Below are 12,610 nucleotides of genomic sequence, written 5' to 3'. Positions count from 1 at the left end.
TATCAAAAGCTGTTTTATACATAGAAACCCGATTAAACTCGTTTTTGTCTAAGGCGCAAAACAAGGCATTCATAGCCTTTGCATTTAAAGAAAAATATTTCTTCTCCAAATCCGACCATTCGTTCATCGGTTTAGAGGGAAGTTGAAAACCATTTTCAACAATATTCCATAAATCCAAATTCATAGAAATCAAGAAAACTCTCATTCTAGTTTTCCAATAAGTGTAGTCTAATCCGTTAAACAACGGTGGATGAACAACTGATAAGCCCTCTTGAAAGCCATGAAGAGCCATTTCTCTCGGGTGTAAATCTGAAATGAGAAATACCGGGCTCTGATACCAATTGTTAGGATCAAGAGTACTAAGAGGAGGGGGGGGGGTTGAATTAGTGTAGCGAAAAACTTTCGACGATTAAAACTGCGTTCATACGTTGAAATCTGATTCCGACATAAAAGTCGTTTCATACAGATAATAACTTTGAAAGCTTACGGAAACATATTTAAAGTAAAGTAAGAAAGGCAGTTTGCAGTTAAGATAAATAGCACGAAGGAAATGCAAACCAGATTTTAGAGTGGTTCGATCAAACGTGACCTACATCCACTTTCGGCTTCCTCCTCCGACGAGGTCACCGGCATCTACTAGAGGCCTTCCTTTAATAGGCGAAGGCCAACCACCCTTTTACAGTTTCACTCCTTTTGACGGGCTTAGGAGACAACCCTTACAGAATTTCTCTCCTCTCTTGAAAGCTCAAAACTTGGAAGAAAAGAGGGAGGAGAACTTCTAGCCTTTACAAAACTTTTGAGCTCTAAAAATCACAGAGTAAGATTGGATTTTCGGTGCCCTTTTATGCAAAAAAGGGTGGGGTATATATAGGCCCCAAACTACTTTGAATTTGGAGCTCAAAAATGTCACCTCCGGGATTTCCGGGGTCCTGGCGGCACTACCGCCAGACTGGGCAGTACGACCGCTTGACAAAGCTCGGAGACCGAGCTCGGGCAGTGCCACCGCCTGATAGGGGCGGTTGCACCACCCAGTCTCGCTCGGAGACTGAGCCCATGCGGTGCCACCGCCTGACTAGGGCGGTTGCACTGCCCAACTTTCCTGGGAGACCATCTCCTGGGCGGTGCCACCGCCTAACAGAAATTCTGGTCCGAATGGGTTGATCCATTCGGCCTAATTTGGGTCTATCAAGGGCCCAATTGCCCCCTGATTATGTTAATGGGATCACCTCCCATTCCTAACTTAATCTACATGCTAATTATGATATTTCTTAAGACATTTACTATAACTTGCTCCGGTGCGTCAATCGCTTCTTCCGGCGATCTTCCGGCAAACATCCGACGAATCTTCGGCGATGCTCTGGCGGACTTCCGGCAAACTCCTAGACTTGCGACGATACACTTGGCGAGTTCCGACGAGCTTCTTTGGCAAGCTCCTAGACTTCTTGGATTTGTTCCCGTAGAATCTCCGACGACCGTCGAACTCTCGAACCCCCAACGTGATCATAGTCTTGACTCCGGCGCAACTCCTGCTGCATGTCTTACTTCCATCGTAGTTAATCCTGCACATGTAAAACAAAACTTTGATCATGACAATTAATCCTAAGCAATTAACCAAGTTGTCCGGCATGTCATTGGTCCCTCGACGCTTAGTCCGATTATTCGGCGCATCGTCCTCTCCTACGGCCTATTGTCCAATCGGCCAGTTGACTCCGCAACTCCAATATCCTTGGCATAATACTCGCTCTTCTTGGCCCGATGCCCAAGCCCACGGCTCGAAGCCTTCTATCGATACGTCGATCGATCCATCGGCCCGACATCCAATCTTCTGATATGTTCTTTCGGCACAACATGATTTTTCCTACTTTAATTGTCTCATCCTGATCGAAGCATCCTGCGTCACTCAAAACACAGATTAAAACATAAACACATATCCAAGTGGTTTCATCATCAAAATACGATATTCTAACATTTAGTCTATCCAATTTTAATATCTTCAGAAAGCTGGAGATTGTGTGATCCTCAACAAATTGTCTCACTGTTAACCGACAAAGTTATTTGCACAAATTACTTTAAAATTTCAGGTTACTGGGATTGTGTATAATTAGAACAAGTGAAACAAAGATGTTCAAATCTTACATATATGCAAGCCTATTTCAAATCTTGTGATATTTTTATTGTAATAAATAAAATTTTGATATTTATATTATTACCATCCTTGAGAGAGCACACTTTAAAATTGTGTCTGAAGAATTACCCGTGAAAATGGAGTGAATACTAAGTTTATTTAACTTTAAATCTCTACTTTGTTATCAAACTCCTCAAAATATTGGTGTTTGTGGTACATTAATACATCTTTTAATGCATAATATTTGTGCCTATGCTCCTCCATTCCATCTCTCTTGAGTGGATTTGTAGTAATCTTGCTATCAAAAGGTAAACAAGACACTTACAACCCTAAATACATTTCACAAATATTTATTGGGATCTCGATGTTTAGAGACACTAAACAATAGACTGAGAAGAAAACAAAGCTCATAATAACAATCTTTTATTAGTTTATTCATCCAAAATTAGCAATTCGACCAGGAGAACTTTAGTTATTATCAGAGAAAATTCATACAAAACTAGATTTTAACCAATGTTAGGTTGATCACTCATGGCAATAGTATAGAAGAGCATGACCATACCATAGGATGATTTGAGGGGTAAATGGCATGTAGATTACACAAATCATTAAGAGTAGTTGTCCAAAGATATGTAAGGGGCATGACACCAAATTAAAGTGCAAGGCGATCAATTCATGTATACCATATTTTTGAAGGTAATGGTGCAATATCAAATTTTTGGTGGTACAAGTGCATATGCAAAATATATGCCAAAATAAATAAAACATTAGTTCAGATTGCAAATATATCCTCCAAAATTACTCATTTCTGTATTTATTATCCTAAATTTAGCTTTAACATATAAACACAAACATATACATATAATAATTAAAATTTTAAATGACATCAATAACTTTTGTAAAAATTCAATATAATTATGTTTATTGTAGGGATATTTTAGGTATTCACATATATTTCTTATCCAAAATATAACTAATGTTGAAAAGTTAGAATTGCTAACTTAAGCTTTCCTAAATGGATATTAATAGGACAAATATACATGGAGGATCTTAATATTTAATGAGATATATGGTGGCATCAGGGTTATATTCTGGTTCAAAGTTTACATAAACCAGGTTTTGGTGAGGTTGAGATTTGGAAATGTGATTACATTCTTATCAAAGACTCATTACACAGCATATGGCAAAGTGTTATCTTAAGCAGCAGTTCTCATGCTTGCTGACGCAAAAACTCCCAAGTCTTGACTTGGGAATTGCAGCTGAAGGAAAAAAGGACAATCTCCAATCTTGATCAGTGGTAGTTGACACAGATTTTAGTTGCTACTTAGCCTGCAACCACTGCTGGCTTGTTTGGTATCAGTATATGCCATGAATACTTCGAATGATTGGCTTCAAACTTTTACACTGCATATGGAAGATGCACTTGTTCAGACAACACAATGCAATGAGATGTCAATCTTTATCATCTTGTGCCAACTCCATGCTTCTCCACGCCATACATTTTGCTTTATTCATTCAACTTTGTCTTCATTAACCTACCTGAAGAGCTCAAATGTCAGCTCCCCTTAACACACAAACTACATTTTGGTAGGAAGCTTTGTCCTCTTGGAGGGAGACATTCTGAAGTCTGAGGTGTTATTTTACTACTTAGAACATGTTTGTCCTGCTCAAGATGTGACAAAGGTTCTAATCCATCTCGTTATTTTCCCAATGGTTGCTAGAACTGCTGTACTTGTCCATTAACTATAGTGGTTGATCTCTGAAACATAAAGAATAATCAATGTATCGGGTGGCTGATTTTGACCCAATGATCACTTTGGCTTCAGATTGAATTCTTGGCATTCTACCAAGGAAACTTGGTTTAGTTCTTACTCATTCTGTCTATCTTATGACAAGTATGATAAATGGCATGTGATACATACCATGTGAATTGAATTTAAATCTATGTCATGAGCATTAATGCATATCCAATCTTTGTTTCTTCTGTGTTCAAAAAAGAAGCAGGATGTGATGAACTGAAAACTTAATTTGTTCTTCGCAATGGTGGTTGAGACTTCAATGATGGGCAGAGAGAGAAGCTAATAGACATCTGACCTTCTACCTAATTTTCTGAAGTATAATGTCATAGCTTTGTTGTAAGACAATGATGTCAAAGCCAGAGAGTGAAACCTTCTGAAACTACTCAGTAGCTGCATTGGTATACTGCTAATCAACATCTTTACAATGTACAACGAGAGCCTAACATCTCTGAGATTACATCTTCTCTGATACCCTCAAAAATGGCTTCTTCTATCTGAACTGCAATCTCTCTAACCTGAGGCTGGAATTCATGCCATTCCCTCTTGGAGTTGGAGATGTCTGAGAATGTCAGCTGGCTGATGCTAGTATGAACTCCTCTCTGCCTCTGCCATGAAGAGGTCTCATCGTCGCGGATCACAGTTTCAAAAATCTCATGGCCTGAACTTTCATGAGAATCCTTCGTGCTTTTGTCTTCCTGCTCACGGTCCAAGTGAAGCTTCTCTGGTAGATCAAGCTGCTTCTTTGATGTACCAAACTGGTTGAGAGCAGGAGGAGTAACGCAAGAGAGCTCAAGTAGCTCCTTGAAGAGGTGCAGTGTTGATGTATCCTCTTCTGTATCTGTGATGATGAGTTAGATGAGATACTGGAAAATCTGAAAGAGCTTACAAAGCTTTAGAACTCACTGGTAGGATGAACTGGAGATCCTTCGTAAGAGTGCAGCTCGAGAACCGACACAGGGCTGAGCTGCTTTGGATCATCCACCTCATGGGATTTCCATGGGATCTCTCCTCCATCGCTGCATCTGGAAGACAAAGACAAGACCTCGTCGGCCTCAGACAAATGAAGGACCTTCTTGTCCCGGCGCAAGAAGGCCTGCCTGACGACCCTCCCGCTGAGAAACTTGGCGAGCATGCACCTCAGCAGCTGACATCTCCTCCTCCTCCAGCAACTCCTCCTGAAACCATGGCTTGCGATCCGCTGCAGCCTCTTGCATGCGTCGTCGATGGGCCAGCACAGGCTGGTGGCCGGGGAAGCGAGGAGCTTGTCTGAGTACCCTTTCTCCAGGAGGTAAACATCCAACAAGAAGGGCTCTTGTTGCTCCTGCAGCAGCTCGGAGAGCCGCCTTTCCCGGCCAGGTGATGATAAGTTGGGAAGACAGGCAGCCATTAAACTTCCAGCTCGTAGATGAGAGAGAGACGAGGAAGAGAGATTTCAAAAGGGGAGGTGATGATTGGTGTGCAGGTGGTATAAATGGAGAGTGGGAAGGGGAGGTGGGATGGTTAAATATGCATTCCCCGTGATGCTGCGCTCCCCCGAGGGCAGGCAAGGAGAGGAATTAATGGTGGTGGTGGGAGCTGAAACAGAGGAGGATCCATGGCGAGCTTGGAATTTTGTGGGGGATTGGTGGGGGAGGCATGAAGAGCCTTGTCATGCAGCCACACCCACACCACCTTGTAAGCTCTTCTGAGCACCCACCAACCCCACATCAAATCATGAGGTGAACACCACTTTGTGCTCAATCTCCTGTTGCAAAGTTGAATGTTTGCTGGAGAGGGAGACATTTCATTGATGCCATTATCTATTGCATGCATGATCATTTTTTTTCCTGAAGAAGGAAGATGTAAAATTCTTATCCTATTAGTGATAACTTAAAAAACTTTTGAAAATCTATAGTAATCTAATCAGATTCTTTAACAAAGTAGGTGTTTGATTAAAAATATTTATGTATTATTCATTCTTATCTTCCATCTACACTATATAATTAGGTTTCATTCACAAAATAAATATAAATCTTATATATTTGATTAAGTTTTTGAAATTCGATAACTCAATCAAATTCTTTATCACGGTCCTACAATAGGTTATGAGTTTCGATTTTATATCTATATTTTTCTAGTATTTAATTAAAAATACTCATCGAGTTTATTTGATCTTGTACTGAAGGTGTATTTTGTCTATACATCAAATCTAAATCGAGTTTTATGTTAGAGAGAATATTAAGTTTTATAAATATATTTATTTATTTTTCGAACAGCTTAAACTTTTATGAGTATTGTTACTCAATTCAAAATATTTATCATAAGAATTTAAAAAGGAAAATAGGATTTGCATAAATTGGCCTCTGATAGATAGCCTTCAAAAAATATACATTAGTTGTCAACTCCATCCTGTTACATTTGGTTTTACTCATCACTAAGATATATAAACTGCAGAAAATCCATGGAAAAAATTTCAGATGTGTTCTATTTCTGCTCATATTTAACCAAAGCATCCTTATGCTTGACATGCAATAGTGCCTGGATATGTGTCTCTCTTGATTCTCCTCATATCTAAGCTGATTCAGCTCAGATTTCTTGGTGTGCATATGTTCTGAGAACACTACAAACTTTGTCACCTAACAGAGGAGGCCATGTGACCATGAACAGAGAGGACTGAGCAAATGGACAAACCCTATGTTACTCAGTGTTGGGATTTGGGGGAGAGATGGGGATTTGTTTTGGCAGCTGCTCTCATTCAACTCTCTAATCAGCAGCCATGTGTTGATGAGCAGGAATCACTCTTGTATGCCTCAGTCACAGTGGACAGAGAGCCTCCTGCCTGAGTACTTTTAATCTGCTCCTTCCTCTGGGGACTGCAGGACCTGAACAACATTGTACTCCACAGGCCTCCATGTCCATAGGGTTGATCTTGCAATGCTTCAAATTGTGGTGACACAACTCCAGCAAAGAGAGTTGATGAAGATGGAAACAAAGACCATGATCATGTCTCTGATCACAAGGAAATATTTGTAAACATATTTGTCGGAACAGAAATTAAAATATGCAGATTTCAATTAAGAAAACTAATCAATATTAAAATAGCATAATACTAAGGAAAGTCTATGAAAAACATCTGGAGGTGCCTAGACATTGTTTTAAGACAAAAATCTTGTTATTATGCACCAGAATTATTCGATATTTTATTGATATTACCGTCGCGTACTAATTTGATTTAACATCTTCTAGTAAATCGAATAAAAAAATATAAATAATTTAAAAATAAAAAATGAGAAGGAGGATTGTTCAAGATTCTATTTATAGACCTTAAATTATGCAAATGTTACAATTAATTATCCAAAGGGACACACATTTTCATTGAGGTAGTAATTATAATATCAAAAAATATTTTTTTTTAAGTTAGAAAAAGAAAACCTTTAACAATGTTTGGGTACAAGAGACATGAAAAAGGAAAACAATGGAGATCAATCTATTTGAACAGATCAAACCAAACACAGAAAAGCTGGTATTGCTATTGAGCTACAGCAGCAATTGTGGCAGTATCATACACAGACAGTAACAGGACTGTCAACCACATCACCTGGAAATAAAGACAGAAGCTGCTCTTTCATCAACCTGCATCTCCTGTGCAAGAAGTACGGTGAGACTTGGTCAGCTCCTGCAAATAACCCCAGTATCAGAAGTCTTATTGTTCTCTCTTTTAACACCACCAACATGTTTTAGTATCAGAAATCTTATTTGTGTCTCTCTTTTCACACCACCAACATGAAGCCATGGACCAAAAGCTGGAGCTTTTTTTTATTTTGGCTGGTACTGATAACCCTCTACTTCAACCACCACAACATATAATTATGAGATGTAGTAGGACTAACTATATAATTATAACCTAATTAAATAAAATATAAATGGGGACTTCTCAAGACATCATTGGAAAAGTGTATTTGATTTGAAATTATCTTCTAACCCTATAAATAGACGATGGATTCATGATATATGTATGTGGAGAAAATTATAATTATATGAGAAATTTCTATTAAAAATTATTTATAATCTTCTATGCCATACTGCCACCACCACCTCTTTCTTTCTTCATCTTCTTTTATCAATAATATCTATCATGAGATTAGGAATTTATTCATACATAATTTCTATTGGGTATGTATTGATTTATATACGATTTGGATCATCCACTTTTAGATGTTCTAAACATAATATAATGGTCTGAAGACCCATCTTTTTTTATTTTTAATCTTAAGAATAAAAAATTTTAAAACTCCTAATAATTGCACTCTTTCGCTACTCACTCGTGGCTTTATCTATTGTTGTCCACATCTATAATTATCGTCATCGACAACTACTTATGCTTGTGACCACCCTTATTAGATGTTGTCAACAACTATCGCCATTAGGCCCTATTGATCGGTACTCTTCTTATCATCATTCTTCTCCAACATCATTATACCCTCCTTTTTGTCTCTTTTTTGCTATTGTACTATCTCCTCTTCCTCCATCATCATCACCTTCTCTTCTTCTTACCACATCTTCCTCTCTCTTTTTGTTGGGATAAAAACTCAACAATAACATTAAATCTGATTTAATTAATAAAATAAAAAATAATAATAAGTTAAGCAATCACTTGAAATCATAATTGACGTCTTATGAAATCCATCCCTTCGTATAGGTTTATGGATAAATCTATTCTCTGAGGATGACGCTGGAATTCCTCCTTTGCGGGCACAATCATAAAAAGATTAATATAATATTAAGAACATAAAGATAAGTAGTAAAATCAAAGAATATGAAAAATTAAGGAAAAGAATTTTGTTTTTGTCTCAAACCAAGTTATCGATCTTCTTAAGAAAAATCTACAACTACTAGGATAATAATGATCATATAACGAATATGTGTAATCATAACCAATAAATACTATTAGAACATCAAATAAATAAATAAATAAATAATAACAAACACCAATAAATAATTAAATAATTAAATAAAATAATAAAAAATTAAGATTTTTATTTATTTAAATATAAAATATCTAACAATCCCTCACAAATCTCAAAATTTTTTAGTAAACAAAATCATTAAGACATAAAACATTTATTAAAATAAGCTACTTGATACTTCTACAAAGGAAACAAAGTGAACAAGGTCTTGAACTATAGTTTTTTGATTCAAATTTCAACTACCATACACAACATTGAAATCTACCTCATAGTGTTGCATGTCATACACTATACCTTGATTATTTATCAGAGTATTTAGGGATTATCCGAATCTCTAGCCGTGGTCATATGCGGTCACTCATATACGAGTTCCAACTAAAAATGTGTATAGAGTTATATCTCACGAAAATTATCGTTTTAAGTCGCTTTCAAAGTTATATTCTTCTTATGCCTCTATATAGGAGCAATAAGTTATCACTATAAAGATAGGGGTTGTAGTTAAACTCCATTTATGCACAAATATATTTTTTATTTTTTATTTTTTCCTTAGCCAATTAATCGACCTGTTATTATCAAATTAAACACCATTGGAAGGCTTTTTATAGACTAAGCTATTGCCGTTGGTGGTACCATGACAATAATCCTTTCATTTATACTTTTATAAAAGCTATCATAATATATTATATAGTCGTATCAATTTTATATAATGCATGTAAATGAGAATACTCATCCATAAATAACTGACGCACATCGTCAAATATCAATCAATAAGCAAGTCAGTATATAAATAATTATACGTATTAAATAAATTCATAAATATAAATATGATATTGGTGTACGGAAATTTAAAATGCCCCCACATTTATAAAACAATTCAGCATATAAAAAATGTAACATACTGCATGATATATTTTATTAATATGCATAACATTATTTCATTTATGCATCTACATAAGGTAAAGGTAAATGAAAACGCTTAAGCGTTTGGAATTATGTGGGGAGGGAGATTTCTTTGGACTTTCTAATTGCATCAACCACTTATATATTATGAACTAACGTACGTCGTCATTATGCAAATGTTGTGCAATATAGCCCTTAGTTACTTATTGTTTCTTCTCTTTTGATAGATACCACCATCACCACGTAAAACAGGTAGAATTTTAAGGCAATGAAAGAATGACCAATTAATTACACATAGACTCTATCTATCTTAAATCATCAGCACTCATCATGACACTGTGATCAATTGCTTAATGTGTTAGCTTTCTCGATTTGCTTAGCCTTTGGTGCTTGCATGGCAGTAATAAGACACTATGTAATGTTTTTTCCTTTAGTTGTGATGACATATGTGCAAAACATACTTACAAAACATATATGGTAGAATATTAATTTTTTTATGTCATAACTCTTACCTGTCTTGCTTTTGGAATCAATTAGTTTTGCTCTTAAAATAATTTGACCATTTTGATCAACATTAAAGAGAATGTTGAAATATGTTATTCTTGAAATAAAAATATATCTCCAAGATACAGCCATGAAGCATTAGATACTGTAATGTTTGTTCTACAATTTATAATATGACTTTAGTTAAACTCCATTTTACAATATACCATATGTAAATGTTGTGCACTTTATCAACATCTGTCATAGGAACAAGTTAGTGAAGACAACAAAACAAAAATTATGGTAGAATGATTTCTATGCATCCTACATCAAACAATGGCTAATCTTGACAGGACACAGCATTAATATTTGCCAAAGCCACCAGCATGTAACCAAGGTAAAATTAACACACAACATAGTGAACTAATTGAAGTATACAATGGTACAAGTGATTTTACATCATATTGCTAACATCATTTATTAGCAAAGAAAATATATCTAATGGGTAATAATACTAAGAACCATCAAATCATAGCCTCATCAGATACAACAACTTCTAAGGTGCTTCTTAGTAGCAAGAAAACATTACTTAGGGTCCAAGAATAATATCATTGCAGCATTGGCTTTCTAATTACTTGTCTTTACAAGTTTAAACCGGAATGCAATCTTATATATGTACCAATTTCATATAACTGCGGTGCTAGGCATAACCAAGCTGAAAGTATCATATATTAATTAGTCAATGAAATTGGTACTTGTTAATAGTCATGTATTGTTAAAGTTATACAATCTCAAGAGAGTCGATAGAGAAAACTATTTATCCAAATAATAATAATAATAATATAAATTTCAAAAACTATATTGGAAAAGATTTCCAAGTTCACCTATGACATTAAGTGGCACAATATGAGTCCATGAGTTCATTAATATCTGAGTTGCTAATGCTTGGAGTATCTATCACATTGGAACTTAAAAAATTGGACCTCAGAATATTACTAAATGGTTAAATACTACTGTATGTATATCCACAAGTATACACTATTCAGAACAAGTTTTTGTAAAATGCAGACAGCAAAAATGGATCCACCTAACTTTTTGAACAGTGGAAGAATGCTCATGTGATTAATATTATCTATCCCATTAGGATGGCTAAATATATATAGACTCACTTTATTTGCATAACATTTAACAAAACCATGAATTAACTAACCTCATAACAAGTAATGCATCAACCACTCATAATATAAATTGTATAACAAACATGACAGTATCTAATGCTTCATAGATGTGTCTCGGAGATATTTTTATTTCAAGAATAATATATTACAATATTCTCTTTAATGTTGATCAAAATGATTAAATTATTTTAAGAGCAAAACTAATTGATTTCAAAAACAAGACAGGTAAAGAGTTATGGCATAAAATTTTGATATTCTACCATATATGTTTTTAACTATGGTTTTGCACATATGTCATCACAACTAGTTGATTTCTCCTGGCATCTGGAAGACAACAGATCATCATATGCTTAAAGGAAAAGCATTACATAGTGCCTTATTACTGCCATGCAAGCACCACCAAAGGCTAAGCAAATTGACAAAACTAACACATTATAATCTTTCCAATCTTTCATTGTCTCAAAATTCTACTTGTTTCATGTGGTGAGCATCAAGAATGTATGAACTTCTTAGAGCATAATTGCACTAAGAACATTGACTTGGAGTAGATCAAACTCACATATTTCCTCTCTTATTACATTAAAGAAGTGAGCATTAATTCCAATATGCCGCCAATATGCTTTGTACAATCATGAAAAGTTAGAATAGAAGCCAAGCCCCACATGAACTGATTTGATTCCCAAACAAAAGGGATGAGCAAAGAACATGGGAAATAATTATCGTGTTTTGGCTAATTAATCGTGTCTTTGTTAACTCCATACATGAAGATAGACGCAGAACTATTTCTTCATCGCAGTTGATGCGTTGCTACGTAGTAATTGCATGCAGTATTTTCTCGATCCAAGCAGACGTAAACAGCTTCTTGCGGTGTCACACATCGAAAATAAAATAAAAAGGGGAAAGAAAAAAAAAAGAAAGAAAGAATCTTCTGCTATATGTATCTGTTTCGTTATCATGATCGAACTATCCCATGATGTCACCCCACTAAATAAAAAGTAGTATGATGGTTCGCCATGATGATCTGTTGTTCTTAATCTTTGCTTTGATGAGGAATAAAGGGAGGGGGAAAAGGTGGCGAGGCCACTACATTTTGATGACGATCAATAACTCACTTGCAAAACAGCCGTATGTGACCAGATATGCCAAGAATATGCCCGTCTCTCTCTCTCTCTCTCTCTC

At 35.8% G+C, this 12,610-nt stretch overlaps 1 protein-coding gene across 1 annotated transcript; it reads right to left on the bottom strand.

Moving 5' to 3' along the window:
* Window positions 1-4,261: 4,261 nt before the first annotated feature.
* Window positions 4,262-5,415, bottom strand: LOC135640468 (uncharacterized). The gene is made up of 2 exons (XM_065154928.1): window positions 4,828-5,415; window positions 4,262-4,762 (listed from the first exon to the last, which is right to left on the bottom strand). Exons 1-2 carry the CDS (start codon window positions 5,309-5,311, stop codon window positions 4,344-4,346), a joined length of 903 nt encoding a protein of 300 aa, XP_065011000.1. The 5' UTR covers window positions 5,312-5,415; the 3' UTR covers window positions 4,262-4,343.
* Between the last annotated feature and the right edge of the window lie 7,195 nt (window positions 5,416-12,610).

Source organism: Musa acuminata, chromosome BXJ3-6 (assembly GCF_036884655.1).
Source record: "Musa acuminata AAA Group cultivar baxijiao chromosome BXJ3-6, Cavendish_Baxijiao_AAA, whole genome shotgun sequence".
Taxonomy (NCBI): Eukaryota; Viridiplantae; Streptophyta; class Magnoliopsida; order Zingiberales; family Musaceae; genus Musa; species Musa acuminata.
The sequence above is the reverse complement of the archived record's forward strand: the minus strand, read 5'-3'. Positions and strand labels throughout refer to the sequence as shown.

Bases quoted from the DNA above. Each gene is read 5' to 3' on its own strand.
- LOC135640468 (XM_065154928.1), bottom strand. From the start codon at position 5,311: ATGGCTGCCTGTCTTCCCAACTTATCATCACCTGGCCGGGAAAGGCGG. The intron at 4,763-4,827 runs GTGAGTTCTAAA...TCATCATCACAG, and splicing joins ATCTCCAGTTCATCCTACCA to ATACAGAAGAGGATACATCA.